This window comes from Astyanax mexicanus, chromosome 4 (genome assembly GCF_023375975.1).
Source record: "Astyanax mexicanus isolate ESR-SI-001 chromosome 4, AstMex3_surface, whole genome shotgun sequence".
Lineage (NCBI taxonomy): Eukaryota > Metazoa > Chordata > Actinopteri > Characiformes > Acestrorhamphidae > Astyanax > Astyanax mexicanus.
The window spans coordinates 42194605-42217623 of NC_064411.1; the positions used below are offsets into that span (position 1 = coordinate 42194605).

Below are 23019 nucleotides of genomic sequence, written 5' to 3' on the forward strand. Positions count from 1 at the left end.
CTGTCCATAGTTTATAGAATAAAAACAACATTGTTCATTTTACACAAACATATTCCTATAAATAGCAAAATCAGAGAAACTGATTCAGAAACTGAAGTAGTCTCTTAAGTTTTTTCCGGAGTTGTATAAAGTTAAACCCCTTTTGTCATTTGTAGGCAAGCACAGTTTCATCACTTAATATCTTTTTTTAGTACATTCTAATTTTTAGTGAACTGATTTTTTTTTCTGCTTTCTCTTTACAGAACTGGAGAAATTCCTCCCTCAGATCTGAAAGGTAAGGGATATATAAAAACATAGTAGTAGTTGCACACTTTTTCCAGCAGATGGTGCTACAACCTTATTTATTACTTACCGTAACAATTTACAGGACTGTACTGTTTCTCTCTCTGTGCCACTAGGTCTTTAGGAATGTGGCAGTAGTGAGTAGTTTTGATCTGTATTCATAAAAGAAGGTTTGGATTTACAGTGGCTTTACTATCAAAAGGATGAACAGTGAGACACATTATGATGAATTACATCACAGTCAATTATTTATGGGTTTATTATTATCATTATTTCCTTCAAAAATTATAAAGGTTGTGACTTGAAAAATAAAAAATGACTGGAACTTTTGGTTTTCCTTTTTTGAATATGCAAAAAACATCTAAAAGGAAAGTAATATTTGCACAGTAGTTTCTCACTTTTTTCAGCAGATGGTGCTACAGCCTTTCATATCACTTAATCATGTACAGTATGTCCTTGTCTCACTTTGTATCACTCTCGCTACGGAAGTGTTTCAGATGTTTCATCATTAGTTAGGAAATCACACTTTGTAGTTTAGATTTGTATTTGTGAAAGACTGAAACTGAATTTCCTTCCTTGAGAAATATATCACCTTAAAGTTTGCACACAACGAAACTGCTGTGCTATTTAAGGTGAAATGGAGAGGAGCACTTGCCATAAGTACTTTTAAAAAAAGGCAGCAGCTGAAAATATTGTCTACATGACACCGGAGGGCGCTCTGCTACAGCAAATCCAATGATCAGTACAGGATTGAGCAGGCTTTAAAAACTGATGCCCTATCTTTTAAAAAAGATGCCTGCATCAGTCCCAACATATAGGACATTCCTAATTTATAGACATAGTTTGAGGCTAATTTATAGTATTGATCCTTGGGATTTATTAGTACTTCGAGAGCACTGAACATCTACAAATATTGTATCATCATACAGTAACTGTGTAGACTGCTAAACTGTATCTGAACAGTAATGTATGAATGCATAATAATACTAGAATTATATTGGTATTGTACAGTGGCAGAGAAAGCCCAACGCAGTGCAAATTGAAAAGCGCTGCAAAAGCACAAAACACATCCATCAAAATTACAACACAGGCGCAGCAAATAGAAAAACGCGCTGCAAATACAACCACAACACAACGGAAGTGAGTCACAACACAACGCAATTTTCCCGGGGGACCTTAAAGGATGTTGTACCAGCTGTGTACAAAGGACAATAAGTGGCAAACAAGCTTCTGAAAAGTAAGTTATGTTTATTACCTGTGATTACCACGGTTGTGTGCATATTATTAAAAGTTCTGCTTCACAAAACGCCTTGTTTGCCACTTATTGTCCTTTGTACACATAGTGAAGTCCGAGACGTTACTGAAGACGCAGCTTAGCTGGTACAGCATCTTTTAAGGTCCCCCGGGAAAATTCTGCCACCGTAGTATTGGCTGATAATTGCATTTTTGTTCCCCACTGTATGACTAAAATAGATAAACAACAGCAAACGGCAAATATTCTCTCAGAAAAGAGACCCAAAATATATTTTAAATATATATTAATAATATAGCTTGAATGATAATTTTAATGCACACTGAAGTAAATGTATTTGTTAACTGGGGAAAGAAGTGAATTGTGGCTGATTTTAATACTGCAATGCCTCTTATGGCTTTAGGAAAAGCATATTGGAAGCTGTTTTAATTTTGTTGGCATATTGTTTTTTTAACGTCCAATGTTTGCATTGGTCTTCAGCTGTTTTTCTGCTATTGAATTCTGATTTCTTCATATATTGTGTAATTTTGTGGGACAAAGTAATTCAGTTAATTTAAAGCCTTAGTGTTTTATATTATATAAACTCCTGACAGTAGATAAAGTCACAAACCTATATTAAAACCCACTTATGCAAAACAAATAAATAAATAAAATAAAAATACAGTGATATGCCTTGAAACTGTTGGAATCTTAAAAAATACTGTTTTTTATCTTACCACCCAGCCCTAGTTTTATTCTTTGTATACAGCTGGTTAAAAGCTAAAAATAGCAAATGTAATTTAAATAATGTCATTTTATCTTGTTTCATAATTTTTAACAAATTTTTGATTTTGTTACTTGTATATTTTTGCACACATTGCATGTATTTCCCGTTTACTGTACTGTTTATTTGTGAACTGTACATTTTCAGATTTTCAAAAGAAATGAAGCGAGAGAGTACAGCTCACAGATCTGGTGATTTCATTAACCACAGTTTCATGACTAATTGTGGTTTACTACGTCCGGACTCCTACAACTTGTAGTGAAACTGATAAAACGGATGTCGGTGCAACACCTACTGCCATGCTGGTGTCGTTGTTGTTCTGAGTATGGTCTATCACCACAACAATATCTGGTCAGTTGTGGTCCTGAAATTGATTTTTTTCCACTGGTGGATGCATTTAAGGGGAGATAGCCAGCCAACATAGATAACCTAAAAAACACCTTTTTTGGCCGGCGTTTTTGAATAAATGTGCAATGAGAGTAAGTGTAAGTGTTTGTTATTAACTGATTTTGTTTCTACGGCCATCTGTAGTATATTGGTACATCCAACTGATGCAGTATATTGATTGGCTGACAACATTAATAGATGTCAGTGTAATCGTAGCATATCATGAGCAGATTTTGCTTTGGTTTAGGCTTCTCATTTCTGTGATTTGCGCTTACAATTTACCAATAATAAGAGGACCAACCCTTGCCCCAAGTCTAGGCCAAGAAAGTTGTGCAATTTGGTGAAGTCGTTCCTAGGAAACCCTTACTTGTGTGCTGTGGGTGATTATTATTCTGCTGAAAAAGGCCTGTTGGAAGCCTTCCACCAGTGGCAGCACATGTTGCTGCAGGATGTCTTGAACAAATCAGTGAGCTGTCGCTGAGTGGCCCTCATATCACTACTATGGGTGATCGATTGTCATTGCGATGTGATGGCTCCATTGAGCATCACACCATAGGTTGGACCAGTGTGTCGCTTCACAGTAAAGGCTGGGCTGAAGTTCTCCCCATGGGGCCTCTTTATTTAGAGCCTAACCCTTCATCAAATCCCGAACAGAACTAATATAAAACCATAGATATGGCTCCAGTTAATAGCAGTCTAGATTTCTTGTTATTGGCACCAATTCAAATAAAGATTACTATGACTGCATAACAGACAACCTAAATGGTGGGCTATTCATCAAATCAAATTGAGGACCATCCTGCTTCTCTTGGTTCAGTGATGTGCCTCTTGTATAAGTCTGTCAACTAGGCTAAATGTGTTTGAGTGCACTGTAGAAGCATATCTAGAAGTCAACAGTCTCTCAGCAAGAGGAACACTACCCAAAAGTAGCCCTTGAGAGCCTTTTTTTTAGGGCAAAAGGGGGAGCTAAATGTTTTTGCTCGTTATACACCCAAATAAAACCCACAATCTACTTTATTTGCGTTTTCTATTGACCCAAATTGGCTTTTTTTACCCTAAGCTTAAATAAAAATTTAATTATGGCTTCAACTAATGTGAAAGGTCATGTCAGGTCCTGAAAGGTAAATGAACAGTTCACAGATTAGTTAGATTAGATTACTGGCACAAGAGTTGTATTGTGTATTTAGTGAAGTGACTGTACAGCAGATTCTTACTAACTTGATCAGAGAAAAAGTGAAACAGCTTTTGGTGTCTGTCGCTGCACAGTAATAGTGAAGCTTAGGTAGAAATGAGTGATGAAAGGATTGGTTTCCCGGATCCTTTCCCTTTATATAGGTTTATATAGTCTAATTTTACAGTCTTGGGGTCTGGGGATCACCCTGCTGAAAAACCCATCACTCCTGTAAATGGTATGTTATTAATTACACATTCAGATTCCTAAATCTGTGCTGTATTGTTTGTAACAAGGTAGTTGTTTGTGACAGTCCATTGTGCTGTGCAGTGTGGGTGTTAAAGATCGTGACCCGATTTGACTAGAACTGTCAATTAGACAAGTTCCTGTCTCATGACTTTTGTCTTGTGATTGTATTTATACCTTTTCCATTGCCTGTTAAGTTGTAGGGAAGAAACAATGAATGAAAATGATCTTTGCAATTTGTTTAAATGCATAATAAATTGGAAAAATAGAATAAAAAAAGGGTTAATAGTTTAACGCTGTCTCTATATTACAGTATATCACAATATTCATGATGTTGCATAATGATGTTGTTTATTTGTAAAAAGTCTTAATTTTTCTAACTTGACTTTGAATTTATTATTAATTGCTAGCAAATTGCTTTTTAAATTCACAGCATGGAAAAAAAGTAAAAAAAAACTGAAGCTGATTACAGACGCAGGGTGAAAAGACAAAACACGGAAAAATAAGAATTTAGCTTATTCGTTTTTTTTTATTTTGATCAATGTTTATTAGTTAAAATGTATTGAATTACTCAAATACAAAATTGTCTTTCTGTTATATTTAATTGTGATCTCTAAAAACATCTTAAACAAATCTTAAGGAGAATGTGTATGTTATATGTTGATGCCAATATACAAGTTTATAACTTATAACAGAGAGACTAGACAGCCTGGCATAACTTTAAAACTTATTAAAACTTAAAACTAATGCATAACAGTAATTCAGCAAGCTGTACTAAGTCCTTTTTTAGCCTATAATAAGCACGTCAGTAAATATTGGTTTGAAATATTGTCCAATTTGGCTAATGCCAAAGTTTCCAAAAAATATATCAGTTTATACCGATATAATTCTGATATCATTGTGCATCTCTAGTAATCAGTGTATTTTTTTAGTCAAATGAATTGGACTAGGTCTGTCACAAGTATTTTACAACTATTGTATTACAAGGATTGTTTAGATAATATATTGTTATATATTGGAAATTGTGTTCCATATCTTTTATCATGTTACAGTAACATGTTTTGGGTGTTTTTTAGAAGACCTCTGTAGTTTGTTATTTACTTCTTTTGATAAGAATGAATGTATTACTAGTTACTGCTTTTAATTAAATATAATCAAGACTGACATCTCAAAAACTAAATTTAGATACTGGCATTTATCAGTTAACATCTACATATGTTGGCAGTGCACTTTGCTTGTTGGTAGTTTAAGCAGGCTCTGTGGCGCAATGGATAGCGCATTGGACTTCTAGCTGCCTCAGTGAGGGAATTCAAAGGTTGTGGGTTCGAGTCCCACCAGAGTCGTAAGTTTTATAAATTTCAAATATAAATTTGATTTCTGATCCTGTGTGAATAATCAAATCACAAAGAATTGAGAAATTTGCAGATTCAAACTTTTTTTGCAATCAGTGTTTTTTATTTAAAGAAGCAAGACCTCTGTGTGTTAGTTATTTACTTTTTTTATTAAAAGAATTTATTACTAATTACCAGCAATAACCAGTTAACATTTATCTATGCTGCAGTGTTCCTGAGTCAGTGTTGTTGTATGTCAGGGCTCTGTGGTGCAATGGATAGTGCATTGAACTTCTAGCTGCCTTATTGAGGGAATTCAAAGGTTGTGGGTTTGAGTCCCACCAGAGTCGTCACTCTTTAATTACTCGCTAGGAAGGAAAGCGCTGGTGTTAAACGTGTTGTAGGTCAGTGTGGCAGAGTGACTTACCTCAGCACAGTGGAAGCCTGTTCGGGGAAGCCTGTGTGTCTTCACATTTTTAGTGCCCGTCCTCGCCTGACTCAACTCTGGAACGGGTGTTGATAATTGAGTAATGTATTAGATTGCGTGTGATAGAAAAGGTAGACCAGAAATGAAAAGAGCATGCATTCCCCAGAACTGCAATTGGAAACTACTTTGACTCAAATAATCCTGGATTTTGAGGTTTTTGTGTTTGCCTTCATGAAGTGAATTTGTGGCTTTGCACCAGAAGAAGACGACACTTAATCTTTATCATCACTTTATATTTTTAGTCCTTTTGCCTTTAACGAAGAGTGATTAATGGACACAGTGTACTTACAAATGATTTGGGCCAAAAATAATGCTGAAATATTGTTTTCATTTTACTCACTGTAATGAGAAATGAGCTAGAAAGTCTTGATGAATGAATTAAGATCATAAAATACATTATTTTTATGTTTTTTTGCAAAAATCTTGTGTGCCTAAAATCATAAGATAAAATATTATATGTAATACTAAAGTAATTTGGACTGGATTAGTTTACTTGATAATTTATTTCAAGTAATTGTTTTTTTTTTGTTTGTTTTGTTTCTTGTGGATTGTCTTATGTTTTATGTCTCATGGGGTTCATTGAAAGACATTTCTATAAATTATTATTGTTATTTGTTTGTTTATTATAGTTCAGCAACCTAAAATGTTATGTAAACAGTAGTCATGTTGTAATAAAGTTCTAGAAGATGTAAATGAAATGTAAATAAAGTCATATATGCTGCAAAAAAGTCACATATATCCACATTTAATATGTTTTTAATCAGTTGGCTTGAATTAAATAAATATTAATATGTCTTTTTCTCTCCAGTACATTCAGTCAGGCAGCTTTTAACAAAGGTTCTTTTTGTGTTTCCACAGGTCATGAAATTGAAAATGGTAATACAAGCTCAGGTATGATATAATTTTTTTCATATATTCTGACCATTAATGGTCTAAAGGTGGGAAGACATCACATACTGAATAATTAAATTATAGGTAGTCTTAAAAGATTCTTAATTGATTCATACAAAATTGTTCTTCAGATTAATATTGTTCATGGCAACCATTAAAAAAAAACATTTTACAAGATTTTTGAATATTTTGATATTTAGGAAAAATCTGTTTATTTTTTAGTATAAGAACTAAGAGTGCTAAATGGACACAGTGTGCCAGTGAAGTATTAGTGCCAACACAATGCAAAGTACAAAAATGAAGATGATAAAATACATTCTTTTTACATTTGCAAAATTAGGCTGCTGTGTCTAGTTGACTACACAATATGTGGTATAATCTACATATATAATTACCATGAACAACCCTTAGTGTAGGGTGTTGTGTTACCCAGGATTCTGAGCAGCTTTTGGCTAAGGGCTCTGTGGCGCAATGGATAGCGCATTGGACTTCTAGCTGCCTCAGTGAGGGAATTCAAAGGTTGTGGGTTCGAGTCCCACCAGAGTCGCAATTTTGGAAAGTGTCAAATAATGCAGGTTACCATGACAGGGTGATCCAGGATAGCCAAACCACACACAAAATGCTTTTTTTCCAAACTAAAATATATATTTGTATTGTAATCAATGTTTTTTAATTAAAAGTGTTGGAATATTTCTCTTTTTTTTTATAGATTTTTGTTATACATGTTTGTGATCCGAAGTAACAAAATCATAAACATGTCTTAAAAAGAGTTTTGCAAGTTTAATTTTATTGGTGTATTTAGTCAGATTTATTGGACTCAATTTATGTTTTATGTTTTCTATATTTTGAGCTTATGTATGAGATCTGTGGCACAGTAGATAGTATGTTGGGATTCTATCTTTCTCAGTGAGGGAATCGAAAGGTTATGGCTGTGAGACCCAACAGAACTCCCTTTTTTTACTGTTTTTTTAATTTCACATGTCTGTTGGGTTGCTGTGTCGGAGCTCTGTGGCACAATGGTGTTTAAGAACATACAGATGATTTTAAATGTCTTTATCTTCATGTTTTTCTTCCATTGACAGACAATACAGAATCATCCTCATCAGGTGAGAGCTCAGAGGATGAGGCTGAGGAAGAGGAGGAGGAAGAAAGAGAATCAGGTTTGTTTGTACAGACGTGTGTGTTTTTATTATCTCAGTCTTTTAATCTCTATTGAAAGTCTGTCAGGCAGTGTCAGAGCAGCTATTAGACAACACGAGTCAATATGAGTGCGCTTAAAATAATTTATTTAAAAAATGATAAAAAATAAAAATAGCCCTAACTTACAAAAATAAGTTTGTATAGGGATGTTTTTGCAGTTGTCTGTAAATAAAGTTAATTAAGCTGGCAAAAGGAGCAAAAGAATTTGCCCTGTTTGAACACAACAGTAAAAACAAAGGATCGCAATTAAAACCTATGGAAACCTATACTTATGTTTTAGCTAGTATTATTGATTTAGTTCATATCTATAAACTTAAGTTTCCATAATTTACATGCCATGTACATAACCTACAAAGCCTTGTTAATACACCAATGCAATTTTTGTAACAACTTTTGTACAGCTTTAGAAAACTGTAAATGTAATTTTGATGCAATCCAAAAAGGCACTGCTGGGATTCGAACCCAGGATCTCCTGTTTACTAGACAGGCGCTTTAACCTGCTAGATCTGAACAAATTAGCAGCTGTTCATTCGGATGTTTTTGTACTTTTTTATTGCATATTGCCTCTTGTTTTATATTACTATAGAATCTGAAGCTTCAGTGAAAGTAAGTAAAACTCTGATGAGAAACCATTTGCTTTGAATGGTAACCAAAAGGTCAAATAATTTTATTTTTTACAGTATTGTTACAAAAAAATATCTTGATACTTTGATATGTCAATATTTTCTTATACCCATAACATAAAGCTTGCAATAGATCACAGATTTATGATTGTGTTTTGATTTAACAGAAAAGTGAGAAAAATGAATGGGAAAAAAAAGGCACTGCTGGGATTCGAACCCAGGATCTCCTGTTTACTAGACAGGCGCTTTAACCAACTAAGCCACAGCGCCATATGGTGTGTTTCAAGTGGGTCTGAACAAATGAGCAGCTGTTTAGTCTGGTTTTGTACTTTATATCCCGTATTAATTTGTGTTTAACTTCAGCTCAATAGTACAGTTCTATGTGTGTCTAATGCTCTGTTTTATTGCCCAATATATTACTTTTTTTTGAGAACCTACTCAGCACCAAAAACATTGAACTCTCCAATATGCACACAACTACAGTGAATGTGTTGTGAAGTGGAAATTATGTTACTATTGGTGAAGGATAAGCACATTTAAGTTGTGCTTTTATTATTTATGTGTTTAAATCTTGAAGTTTTTGTAACAAACAAGGCACTGCTGGGATTCGAACCCAGGATCTCCTGTTTACTAGACAGGCGCTTTAACCAACTAAGCCACAGCGCCACACGTTTGTGATGGTTGGTGTGGTACTATACAATACCTGCCAGCTCATGACAGGACTAACAATTATGGCCTCAGGTATGCTTGTGACATGCACTTCATTTACATTTACACTATAAAATCAGGAGCTTCAAAAAAGTGTGAAACTCGGGTTAACTCTTAGTGAAGGATAGATTACAAAATGTGCCTCTCGTGAACTTTAGATGACCTTCTCATAGAGGGAAGGTTTTGGCACAGAGCCAATAAACTGATGTAATGAGAATAGTGGAGAAGTGAAATTGAAAATTGAATATTTAAATAATGTTTTTACCAACTGCAAAGCAAAAAAATCACATGACCTAAAATAATTGCATTTTAAAAGAGAAATATTCAAGTGACAAATTTAAATTAAATTTCCAATAGCTGGTTATTATATATATATTTGTAGTTCCACTAGGGGTGGCAATGCTCACATTTTACAGAATATGAACTACAGAATATAAACTATCTTGGCTAATATGTTACTGTAGTGACTTGGTCTTATGGATTTTAGCTTATTCGATATACAAGGATGTTTTTGTGCTGGGATTTGAACTCAGGATCTCCTTATAGTTGGATGTTGCCTACCAGATCTAAATATACAGAATATACACAGTGCAGTCTTGGTACAAGCAGTGGTCATTTCACACCTTAACTACTGCAATGCAGTGCTAATGGGCCCGGCCTGTGTTGTTAAACCACTTCAGATAGGTCAGAACACAGCAGCACGCCTGATCTTCAACCAGCCAAAATGGGCAACTGTTACCCCACTGCTACACAAACTACCTACCAGAGCTACCAGTGCAGGAACATCTCTCGCTACCTTCAAAAACCTAGTAAATACAGAGCTTTTCAAAGAGCACTCCCTCTCCTAACACCTCCAACAAATTAACTACTTCTTGATGTAATGTAATATGCAGCTGAAAGAGAAATATGATTGGGCCTTAGTTTAATGTATTTGGGTAAACAACTCCTGTCTGGTGTAGCAAGAAAAGGCACTGCTGGGATTCGAACCCAGGATCTCCTGTTTACTAGACAGGCGCTTTAACCAACTAAGCCACAGCGCCACACAGCTTTGCGTTTTATTGATTGGGAATGCCTTCCATTTTTGTTTTTTATTTATTATTTATTTTCTCTACACATCCATCAGTTCAACTTTACACATTTTTGTATATCTTACATTTTAATCTTAATGCATTAAACATTCCTATGACTGGTAGTTTTGGTTTTAGACGGTTTTCTAATATATTTTAGTCATTTAGTTTGATCCTGTTCAGTTTAGCTCTAGAAATCCACAAGTTGAAGTTTGGAAAAGGCACTGCTGGGATTCGAACCCAGGATCTCCTGTTTACTAGACAGGCGCTCTAACCAACTAAGCCACAGCGCCACACAATGCACCTTTGTGCAGCTTTGGAAGACTTTTCTCCTCCTAAGCAGCTGTATGAGCAGCTGTGCTTACTGAAAATCTGATTTTTAGATTTTTGTCCTTCTGACATAGAATTTGATGAGAATTTTTATCCAGCCTATCTTTCTGTCTGGACTGGCTGGAGAAACTTTTGACTTGAAATCCTGCAACTTGTTTTCAGTCTCTTGAGTGTGATGTTGTCATGTGACCACTAGATGATACGGGCAGTGAGAAGTAGAAATGAAATGTCCTCCTACGAGGGCGCAGGGTTGTTTGATCTTTATCTGTTGGTCACTTCCACAAACCGATTAGAAAAGGCACTGCTGGGATTTGAACCCAGGATCTCCTGTTTACTAGACAGGCGCTTTAACCAACTAAGCCACAGCGCCATATGGGTTGGGCAGTTTCGTCATTGGAGTTCAGCTGTGCTAACTAAGATTAAGGCCTCAATTGTGTAATTATTTTGAACTTTAAATATTACATGTAGATTTGAGTCAGTAAATAAGTTCTGAATTGGTAGTATAAACACTATAGTCAGATTTTTGTGTAACAAAAAAAAGGCACTGCTGGGATTCGAACCCAGGATCTCCTGTTTACTAGACAGGCGCTTTAACCAACTAAGCCACAGCGCCATACACTTGTGTTGGGAGGGGCTATGGAATGGGACTCTATCTCAGATATACTTCTGACACCAATCTGTAACTACATTCAGAGCAGTTTAGTTCTTGATTATTTTCTGAATAATTCTCAAATCAAATTGTCATTTGTAGATTTGTGTTTATCGTTTTAGCTATACTTTTTCATTTTATTAGTAGGACAGTAATGTTGACAATGATTATTTAGAACATCTAGGGAATTTTAGATGTAATCAAGCCTGTGCTTGACTCAGTTACCAACTTCACACCTATGTGGTGTTGACTCATCAGACTGGACAAAAAGCAATTCAATTATGGACAATAGCCATCAAGTATAGGCTAAGACTAGAAATGGACAATTGAAAAACATGGCAAACAAAAGGAAGAGGACTCTTCATTAACACCCTGCCCTGACTTTATTTGCACAACATAGCTTTACTTCCTTTGTGTTAAAATGCTACTTTTGAGGACAGATTGCCGCCCTCTGTTATGTGTCACTGTTACTAGTAGTACAATGCAAATGTAAGAAAAAATTAAACCCTGTTTTTCACACTCAATTCCTTTAATCCTTTAATCCTTTTTACTTTGCTTTGGAGAAACTTTGTTGCAGATATTCATGTCAGAATTAAACCACATATAAAGACTAACTGCTCAATATAAGCCTGTGGTCCCTTGTGTCTGGTTCATACTACACAAAATGTTTTGAAGAAATTCGCTTAAGAAATATTTTTGAAATGAGAATTATGAGAATTAAACGCACGGGGGAATTAAATGCACACGAGAACTTGCGATGCCATGCATAAGATATGTTGGTTAGACACATACTTTCTCCCTACACAACCCCATTGACAGTAGGTAGTTCCTGCTCTTGACTCACACTCGTCGACTGGTCTAGATATTAAACCTGCTAGATGTTTGCTGGGTGTCCATGACTCATCAGGAACACTTGGCTAAAGCCAGGCGGACACTGTGCGATTTTTGTAATCGGATGCGTTCTGGAGAGCTCACACTGCACGTTTGAATCGTTTGTCGTGTATGACCAACGCCTGCGATTCATCTGCACACACTGTACGGTCCGACTGACCTGCTGCGACGGGGGAGCTTACACTGCACGTCTAAACGCAGCCCGTAGGCGGAGCTTTCTTTGCGTACAAACTCTCGCTTCAACACAACATGTCGCCTTGCAAAAGAAAGCGCTTAGCTTTGCTTATTTGTGCCCTGTTGTGCGCTGAAAGTCCACGGAAGAGACGTACATGGACTCGCAGGTGGCTGAGGCGACGTGGACTCTACGGGTTGTCCGTTTTACAGAAGGAGAGCGCATAGAAAAATGACTGCGCGTCAGGCTGCGAAAGACACCAGCAGCTTAAATAAAATAAAATAAATTTATTTTTTATTCTGTTTATTGTTTATGTAAAAACTGATTTTGCAACACTGAATATTAAACAAGCAATCGATTATTCACACTGGATAGGGACCCTCATTTACAGTGCCGCTGAGCATTAACAGTTTAAAAGGGATTAAAAAAATATATAAAAAATAGAAATAAAAACTGACATTTATTATAGACGAATAAAATATATACGTAAAAAATGAAAAATAGGACCTTTTAAAAAGATCATAAAAATTGACATAAGGTAAAACATTTATATCTTATGAAGATATATATTTAATGATTTGATTAATAAAAGAAGAAAAATAATTAAAATGAATAAATAAAAAATATAAAATAAAAAACTCATTAAAAATTCGTTTAAAATAACCCATGCTTTCTGCAGAATAATCAAAGTTTCAGTTAGTTTCAGGTTCAAATCATGAAAACAGCTCACCAAAACCTCAAACTATTCTTTATATTTGACAATATTTACTTACAGGTCCTTTGCTTGTACTTACAGGCCCTTACTTATTTTTATTCAACTGAATTGAGTTTTATATTATCTGTAGCCTCGCGCTGAATTCAGCTCCGCACTGCGAAAGAGAGCGAGAGAGAGGCGCAGCGCATTTTGTCCGATTTATCTTGATTAATTATCAGTACATTTATTAGCTTTAGTAAGTTTAATAGCATTAATTTTACTACACTTCTCCAACCTTATTTATTAAAACATTTATTTTAGAAGACAGAGGTTATTCTGCGCGCAATGCCGTGCGCAATGCCACACGCTGCGCTAAGCTGGCTTTGCGTGGCTAATATTCTGGAGCACTGGACAAGATTTTAATTAATAAATTAATATATTTATAATTTTAATAAATTTGCCCTGGCGAAAAGAAACGAATTATAAAATATAGCTTTATATTTCTGTGCATGTTTTAAGTTTTATATAATTGACGGGCAGCACCAGACGCTGACAATGTGCTTTATTTTTCAGATATAATAGCAAAGTTGTAACACCTTAGCCCATGTCTGTCTTGTGTTTCTCCCTCATTTGGTCTCTTGTGCTCCTGCCCCTCTGTTTACCTGTCATGTTTCCCAGTCATGTGCTTCTGTTGTGTTTTGGTCCTGTCTCCGCCCTAGCACCACCCTGTCATCAGTGATTTGTAACCCCGCCTCCTCTTGATTGATCCTCAGGTGTTTCCAGTTTCCTGTTCTCTCCTCATGTATATAAGCCCCTTTGTTTCAAGCGATCTTTGTCTAGTCTTTTGTGTGATACCTTGCTGTGTGTCTGTCAGGTTGGTTTTTTGTTTCTAGAGTTACTGGTTTCTTAGTTTTGATTATACTTTAATCTCATCTTTGTTATTTTAGTTATTTCAGTCTTGTAATTAGGGTTCAAGCACCGAAGGTGCGTAGAACCCTATTGTTTTTGCTAGTGATGGCAAACCGAGGCTTTCTGAAGCACTGAAGCCTTTTTCCTAATTGTATCGAAAAAAGGTTCATTACTCGGAGCTTCATAACACAGTGGACATCAGCGGCACCTGGTGGGCAAAACCTGAAAGTGCTTTGTGTATTTAAAGGACGAGGGGCGTTTTTTTGTCTTTTTACAGTTTTTAAACCTGTTCCAGTGCATTTACATGACATTTGAGGTTTAAATAAAAACTGAAAAAAGGAAATGGAAGAATACTTTGATGTCTGGATAATGTAATGCATTATATTAAAAGACATAACTAATATATTTTTAATTAATATATAATACACTTAGAATGTACCTTGATAAGGCACACTGGAGAAACTACACTTATTACCTAATTCTAATTGCATTCACATTGTTGCTTTTTTCCCTTCACCATGTTATTAATCTGTTAATATACCAAATTTTAAAATTATATTATTCACTATTATTCACATCTTTCCAAGCAGGGTTTGTAACATGTTTACATGTATCACTAGTCCATTGCCTATTTTTCCATAGGCAAGGCTCATGTAGATATGCTGCATGGGGGATATGGAAGAATTTGATGAAAGAAATGTATGCTCATAAAGGTGAAGGTGCTTGTGTAAGGGGCAGGGGGCACATATTTAATGGACGTGGTTATGTACATGTGTAATTTAGTTTTTATTTAGGAATAAAATTTTTTCCACAGTGCTGGGGTTCAGTTGGTTATTTCAAAATATGTTGTCATAAGGCAACACTTTTACTGGATGTATGCCATGACAGTACACACATTGAACTATGAGGATATATATATATATATATATATATATATATAATTATTGTACACTCTTACAGAACTAATAAAATGCCATATGTCTAAAATGCATAGTTTTCTTTCAAAGTTTATATTTTCTAAATAATAATTTTCTACCTTATTTGATGGCAAAAGTTCAAAGTGTTCCCAAACTTCAGAACGGCCTCTTTTTCTTACTGGTTCCATTCTAATATTTTATTATCTACTATCTATATCTTATCTATCTATCTATATATGATCTATCTATCTATATATGATCTATCTATATCTTATCTTATCTATCTATCTATCTCTCTCTCTCTATCTCTCTCTCTCTATCTCTCTCTCTCTCTCTCTCTCTCTCTCTCTCTCTCTCTCTCTCGCTCTCTGTCTCTGTATCTGTATCTCCGCTAACAACCCTCGAACTGCGCGCCAGGATTTGCCGCTTTTGAATCTTTCCCTGAAGCAGTCACGTGGTTGTGTGCCGAAATGAAGCTTCGGACGTCATTGGTCACGTGATCTTTGTAGAACGAATCAAGCATCGGCTCAGTGATTCGAACCAATGCGTGTCGTTTTTTCAACACACGCCTCGAAGCTTCAGGTTCAAGGGTAGCATCACTAGTTTTTGCTAAGATTTTTCTTCTTCTTCTTCTTCTTCTTCTTATTAGGGTTCAAGCACCGAAGGTGCGTAGAACCCTATTGTTTTTGCTAAGATTTTTCTTATTATTATTATTATTATTATTATTATTATTATTATTCTTTTTCTCCTGTAAAAACAGTTGTGCAGCCTAAACCGTAAGTCATAGAGAAATGAAACTTGGTAGGTAGATGTAGGATCAGTGCATCTCGGTGGACAACAAAAATGGCACCGATTGGTCAAGTGGTGGCGCTATAAACAAGGAAATTCATTTTTCACAATTTTCTCAATAACTCAAAAACCATAAGACCTACATTCAAAATTCTTTTTTTGCTGGATTCCTTGGGTCAATACCAACAACTTTCCAATTTGGACCATGCACTTCCGTCTATATAGGTTTTGTGCTAATTTGCATAATATGCAAAACCTACTTTTGCAAACTAGTCCTAGGATTTTTGACCAATCCTGGCATGTTTGGTATCAAAACACTCGTGAGAGCATGCGCTTCAATATTCATTAAGAAAAAGTTGAAATATGTAAACAATATGGCCGCCATATGCAAATTAGTCCTTCCGGATATATGCCCCATTCACTTCAAGAGGTAAATTTGGAGCACTGTTTCTCAGCAACCGTGCAACCTAGCAAGTTGAAACTTTGCATGCAGAATCTAACATACAGCCTCTAAAGGATGTTCAAAGGGCAACTTAATCAATCAACATGGCTGAACACCATCAGCCAATCAGCATTCAGCAGACATTTTGGCAGGCTGAACGTTGCCCAATCTGGATGATATTTGGCAGTTATGTTCAGGTGGAGACACTGTAGTGACCTGCAAAGTGCTGAAACAATCCGCCCACTGGGGGGCGCTGTTCCAAAAAAACGAGTATATGTCAATCATGCTGTACTATTTTGACATCTAATTGTTTTTGCCATATTTAGTACAGTGGCTCTGACAAATTTCTCAATACAACTATGTTTAAAAAGTGCTTTGTTCATTCATAATTGCTAATTGTTTGAAAATAGCTATATTGAAACTACTCTCTGGATATTTGGCCTATCACCTCCATTTCAGTCTTGCTGCACACTGTAGAGTCTCTAGGTAAATGTTCATTAAAAACATTTGTGAAAATTTCACATACAATACTCTCCAGGCATCAAGCAATCTGTGCGTCCTTGGAATTTCTAACCTAAATTGCTGTAACTCTGCAGTATTTGCTGTAATCTCACAATGTTAAAGACCTCTGTACAATATCACTCTGATGAAGCACCATTTAATACAGAACTAGATTAAGAATAACTTGACATTACATGTCATATCAGAACATTCACTCCTTTGTGCCTCTTCTCAACATTAATAACAGGTGAAAGACTTTTGATCATTTTAAATGTGACAGAATGTCTCCAATTGTGTTAGACCTTCTTACACATCACCATCCTATGCTCTAGTAGGCACCATTGTGCTAGTTGGTGCTTGATGAAGCGCCATTTAATTCAGAACTAGATTTATAATAACTTCGTAATTACATGTCATATCAGAACATTCACTCCTTTGTGTTAATTTAAACTTGTTTGGTCAAACATTTCAGCTTGTTCTGCAAAGGTTCAAAGGTCAATCTGAATACCACTTTGTGAACATTCTGGTTGAAGCCACCTGATCAATACCAATAACATGTAGACACCTTTTGACTAGTTCTAACTCACTTAATGAATATCCTACAAAGTTCACTAGATTTACATGTGAATTTAAGCACTGATCAGGTTGAAAGGCCTCTGCTCAACATTAATAACAGGTGAAAAACTTGATAATTTCTAAATGTGACAGGGCATCTCCAATCATATTAGACCTTCTTACACATCACCATTCAATGCTCCAGTAGGCACCATTGTGCAAGTTGGTGCTTGAACCCGATGATTGCCGCTTGCGGCTATATTTATTATTATTATTATTCTTTTTATCCTGTAAAAACAGTTGTGCAGCCTAAACCGTAAGTCATAGAGAAATGAAACTTGGTAGGTAGATGTAGGATCAGTGCATCTCGGTGGACAACAAAAATGGCACCGATTGGTCAAGTGGTGGCGCTATAAACAAGGAAATTCATTTTTCACAATTTTCTCAATAACTCAAAAACCATAAGACCTACATTCAAAATTCTTTTTTTGATGGATTCCTTGGGTCAATACCAACAACTTTCCAATGCACTTCCGTCTATATAGATTTTGTGCTAATTTGCATAATATGCAAAACCTACTTTTGCAAACTAGTCCTAGGAATTTTGACCAATCCTGGCATATTTGGTATCAAAACACTCGTGAGAGCATGCGCTTCAATATTCATTAAGAAAAAGTTGAAATATGTAAACAATATGGCCGCCATATGCAAATTAGTCCTTCCGGATATATGCCCCATTCACTTCAAGAGGTAAATTTGGAGCACTGTTTCTCAGCAACCGTGCAACCTAGCAAGTTGAAACTTTGCATGCAGAATCTATCATACAGCCTCTAAAGGATGTTCAAAGGGCAACTTAATCAATCAACATGGCTGAACACCATCAGCCAATCAGCATTCAGCAGACATTTTGGCAGGCTGAATGTTGCCCAATCTGGATGATATTTGGCAGTTATGTTCAGGTGGAGACACTGTAGTGACCTGCAAAGTGCTGAAACAATCCGCCCACTGGGGGGCGCTGTTCCAAAAAAACGAGTATATGTCAATCATGCTGTACTATTTTGACATCTAATTGTTTTTGCCATATTTAGTACAGTGGCTCTGACGAATTTCTCAATACAACTATGTTTAAAAAGTGCTTTGTTCATTCATAATTGCTAATTGTTTGAAAATAGCTATATTGAAACTACTCTCTGGATATTTGGCCTATCACCTCCATTTCAGTCTTGCTGCACACTGTAGAGTCTCTAGGTAAATGTTCATTAAAAACATTTGTGAAAATTTCACATACAATACTCTCCAGGCATCAAGCAATCTGTGCGTCCTTGGAATTTCTAACCTAAATTGCTGTAACTCTGCAGTATTTGCTGTAATCTCACAATGTTAAAGACCTCTGTACAATATCACTCTGATGAAGCGCCATTTAATACAGAACTAGATTAAGAATAACTTGACATTACATGTCATATCAGAACATTCACTCCTTTGTGCCTCTTCTCAACATTAATAACAGGTGAAAGACTTTTGATCATTTTAAATGTGACAGAATGTCTCCAATTGTGTTAGACCTTCTTACACATCACCATCCTATGCTCTAGTAGGCACCATTGTGCTAGTTGGTGCTTGATGAAGCGCCATTTAATTCAGAACTAGATTTATAATAACTTCGTAATTACATGTCACATCAGAACATTCACTCCTTTGTGTTAATTTAAACTTGTTTGGTCAAACATTTCAGCTTGTTCTGCAAAGGTTCAAAGGTCAATCTGAATACCACTTTGTGAACATTCTGGTTGAAGCCACCTGATCAATACCAATAACATGTAGACACCTTTTGACTAGTTCTAACTCACTTAATGAATATCCTACAAAGTTCACTAGATTTACATGTGAATTTAAGCACTGATCAGGTTGAAAGGCCTCTGCTCAACATTAATAACAGGTGAAAAACTTGATAATTTCTAAATGTGACAGGGCATCTCCAATCATATTAGACCTTCTTACACATCACCATTCAATGCTCCAGTAGGCACCATTGTGCAAGTTGGTGCTTGAACCCGATGATTGCCGCTTGCGGCTATATTTTCTTCTTGCGTTTACCCGTGTTTGTTTTCTGTTTATTTTTAGTGAAGCTTTGGTTTGTTTGTTTGTTTTAGTTTGTTTTAGTTTGTCTATTTAATAAAAAATATTATAAATATTTCTGCACTTACGTCCACCCTTCTCATCTGTGACAAAAGTGAAATAAAATAAATTTATGTTTGTCAAAGTTATTTTCTCTTTTAATTTATCTTTTCAAAAACTCCAGCTATTGACTGCGAATAAGCATCTGTTGAAATTATTAAACAGCAGAATGCCTGTGTCTGCTATATTAAGCTATAAGTCTGTGTAACGAACATAAATATAAATCCTTATAACTGACAGAAATAAATATGACTAATAATAATTTATAGTTACTGTGCAGATTTTTGGGAAAACAGGTCGTGACGTTAAGAAATCGGCCCGCAAAACAGCTCACACTGTGAGACAAGCGACCAAAATTTCTGGCATGTCAGAAATCCCTGGTCGCGTCCGACTGCTCATTCGCAGCTCGTATGGGCAATCAATCGGACATCGCTTCCCCTCTCACACTGCACGACAAACGACGCACGATCAAGCTAAAATTCGGCCCGATCATGAAATTCAGTCGCATCCGACCAGATCGGGCTTAAAATCGGGCTAAAATCGCACAGTGTCCGCCTGGCTTAATGGCTTAGTATAGACCTGTAGTTCCTTAAGCCTGGTTCACACTACACGACTGGTTTTCGTTTTGGCAAATCGCAGACTCATCTGGCTGCTTCTCAGAAACATATCTTAAAACGAGAAAATGCAAGGACTAAATGGATGCAAGAACTAAATGCGCACAAGATATAGTGATGCCAAGCAGAAGATAATTTGGTTGGACATGTTGTTTTTTCTCTACACAACACAATTAGCTTTGGGTAGTCACTTCTCTTGGCTCACAGTCGTCGACTGATCCAGATATTAAACCTGCTAGATGTTTGCTGAGGGTTTGTGACTCATTGGTGAACAAACAGTCTGCGACTGAAAAAACAGAATAAAATCATGTAGTGTGAACTAGGCATTAGAGTTTTTTGTGTTCTGTTCTTTGTTTCCTGGAGAAGTCTTCACTACATTCTTAGAGGACATTTTGTTGGCCAACCCGCATGGTGTTTACAGAATGGCGTCAGTGGATCTTGTGCTGTGCGTAGGCATTGAAGTGAAAACATATTTGCTAACTCTGTGTGTGTTTTTCCTTTGACAGAAAACGGGGAGTCATGTGCTAAAGACTTGAGTCAGGGTAAGTGTAAAATGACTTTACTTGTCATGCCTTTCACTTTGCGCAATTTTGCCATATTTGTACATTATACATACAGTAAAAACACAAGATCTTTTACTGAAATCACATTGTTAGAAAGTGTCACAAAGTCACGAGGCACTCTGTTATGATGTAACATATGATGCATCTTACTGAGATATTTCTGTGCTTTGTTTTTTTTTTCAGAATCAGATGAGGAGCCCAAAACCACAAGCAATGGTGAATTCTCTTTCCTTCATGATTGTAACATATATTTCTTTTTTCAAACATGTGTTTATTGATTTTAATTGTTTATTGTTTTTATTGATTGTCATTTTGTCCGCTTAGTCCTCGCACTTTCTCATTTCAAAACATATTTCTTAAGCGTGAATAAGTAAATACATTTATATCTGTTAATTCATATACACACGTGCATATACATACAAAAAATAAATAAATAATCATAACTAGTTAAGAAAACATATTGTCTTATGATACAATATTTTTAAAAACTATTTTTACCCCCTCCCCCAACAATTCCACCAATATACCAATACAGATAAACAAAACAGTACAGATATAGCATAAGATACATTATTAGACTTATTAGATCACAAAGGAAAATTATAGTGGCCCAGTAGAATGCATTAAAAAATACTAAAAAAATACTAAAGTAAATAATATAGACAATGTTTTGACAAATGTTTGTTTGTATATACATATACTCTACTATCAAACTATAGCTGTTCCTACTAAGCTGCTATGCATATAGTATGTGTGCAATTATGTAGTTTTATATACATGATTAATGTACTGTAACTGTTTTTGTTATAGTTACTGTTAGTTTTATGATTATTATTAACAGTATTTCACAAAACTAGTTAAATAAAGAAGCAGTTTTAGATAGCTGTTCTTAGTTGCTCAGTTCTTCATTATCACTGACTAACCTTTATATGCAGTATCCTGCTTTTCACCACCATCTCCACTGTGTACAAATAAGTATAATGAATAAAAGAACTTAATTAAAGCATTAGCCAAGAAAAATAAAAAATTAGAGCTCTAATAACAGCTGTAAAATGTAAAAAATGTAACAAATGTAGAACTACAACAACTGTGATCCAAAACAGTGGTGGTGAATCACAGAAATGGTTAAAGGGGGGAGGTGAGAAATGAGCCTCTGGTGAGGTCTGGGGGGGTCTTGGGCAGCTGTCAGCTGTAGGGACCTCGTGGCGCAACGGTAGCGCGTCTGACTCCAGATCAGAAGGTTGCGTGTTCAAATCACGTCGGGGTCACTTCCTTACTTTTGATTGTCTGTTTGTGTTCAATGATGATCAGTATTAAGATGAAATGGTGGATTTGTTCTGAGAAAATATTTTATTAAAAATATATGGACAGCACTTTTTAAATATTTATTTAAATGTATGTTAGCAAGTTGCATCTAGAGCAGACCCTTCTGAAACTTTTGGGAACCATTAAAGGGATAGTTCGGTATTTTTGACATGAGTCTGTATGGCATCATCATAACCAGTGTCGTGCATCCACACTGACTTACCCCCCACAGCGTCCTGTGAGCCGAGTTCTTGTCCAGTTTAGGTCAAAGCGAAAGTAGTCCGGCATGTTTGCTGGGGTCAGGAAAATAACTCCTTTTTCTTCCCAAAGCAGTACGTGTTCAAAAGAGTGATTTATTTACATCACAAAAAACTAACCCTGCAAAAGTCACGCCTCGTAAATCACTTGGGTCCTACTTTCTCTCATTTCGTATCAGTGCGCGTCATTCTGACAGCGAGCTGCGCACGCGTCAACTTGTTCTGTGTTTTGGCAGTGCTTAGCAGCTGTGTTCAGACTAGCAACGCAAACGAGCTAACTTTAGGGAGAAGTCTATTGGCTTTTATAAGCTTTGTAAACACATATATATATATATAGCTAGGTGTGTGTGTGTGTGTGTGTTAAAATGGTATCGCAGCTCCAGCAGTGGCTCCAGTTTCATCTTCCACCACTTCTCTGTCCACCCTCTCTCTTTCTGCCCGATCTAATTCCATTTGGCGAAGTTCAACATCTGTATACTCGGGTTCATAAAGATATCCCCGTGGCTCTGAGCGGTGATCAATGTTTTCCTCGTCACTTTCGTAGTCACACATGTTCTCGAGGCGAGAAGTAAACAAAGCGACTCAAACACGTAGGCTAGCTGTCAGGTTGCAGCGCTGCGCGCATTGATATGGAACGAGAGAAAGTAGGACCCAAGGTGACTTTTGCAGGGTTAGTTTTTTGTGATGTAAATAAATCACTCTTTTGAACACGTACTGCTTTGGGAAGAAAAAGGAGTTATTTTCCTGACCCCAGCAAACATGCCGGACTACTTTCGCTTTGACCTAAACTGGACAAGAACTCGGCTCACAGGACGCTGTGGGGGGTAAGTCAGTGTGGATGCACG

General features: G+C 36.1%; 1 protein-coding gene and 9 non-coding genes across 10 annotated transcripts in view; 4 read left to right on the top strand and 6 right to left on the bottom strand.

Moving 5' to 3' along the window:
- Positions 1-23019, top strand: part of si:dkeyp-97b10.3 (NACHT, LRR and PYD domains-containing protein 1a allele 5) — a 48260-nt gene that overhangs the window by 8346 nt on the left and 16895 nt on the right. Inside the window, exons 2-6 of the mRNA XM_022678785.2 lie at positions 243-274; positions 6778-6810; positions 7893-7970; positions 20556-20591; positions 20796-20828. Of these exons, the coding sequence (XP_022534506.2) occupies positions 243-274; positions 6778-6810; positions 7893-7970; positions 20556-20591; positions 20796-20828 (212 nt within the window). The remainder of the gene's footprint in view (positions 1-242; positions 275-6777; positions 6811-7892; positions 7971-20555; positions 20592-20795; positions 20829-23019) is intronic.
- Positions 5355-5444, top strand: trnar-ucu (transfer RNA arginine (anticodon UCU)). Its single transcript is given in 2 exon segments — positions 5355-5391; positions 5409-5444. It is a non-coding gene; the product is annotated as a tRNA-Arg (tRNA).
- trnar-ucu (transfer RNA arginine (anticodon UCU)) lies at positions 7268-7357 on the top strand. The gene is given in 2 exon segments: positions 7268-7304; positions 7322-7357. It is a non-coding gene; the product is annotated as a tRNA-Arg (tRNA).
- On the bottom strand, positions 8830-8903 carry trnat-agu (transfer RNA threonine (anticodon AGU)). Its single transcript has one exon. It is a non-coding gene; the product is annotated as a tRNA-Thr (tRNA).
- On the bottom strand, positions 9226-9299 carry trnat-agu (transfer RNA threonine (anticodon AGU)). Its single transcript has one exon. It is a non-coding gene; the product is annotated as a tRNA-Thr (tRNA).
- Positions 10308-10381, bottom strand: trnat-agu (transfer RNA threonine (anticodon AGU)). Its single transcript has one exon. It is a non-coding gene; the product is annotated as a tRNA-Thr (tRNA).
- Positions 10628-10701, bottom strand: trnat-agu (transfer RNA threonine (anticodon AGU)). Its single transcript has one exon. It is a non-coding gene; the product is annotated as a tRNA-Thr (tRNA).
- On the bottom strand, positions 11035-11108 carry trnat-agu (transfer RNA threonine (anticodon AGU)). Its single transcript has one exon. It is a non-coding gene; the product is annotated as a tRNA-Thr (tRNA).
- On the bottom strand, positions 11278-11351 carry trnat-agu (transfer RNA threonine (anticodon AGU)). Its single transcript has one exon. It is a non-coding gene; the product is annotated as a tRNA-Thr (tRNA).
- trnaw-cca (transfer RNA tryptophan (anticodon CCA)) lies at positions 21809-21880 on the top strand. Its single transcript has one exon. It is a non-coding gene; the product is annotated as a tRNA-Trp (tRNA).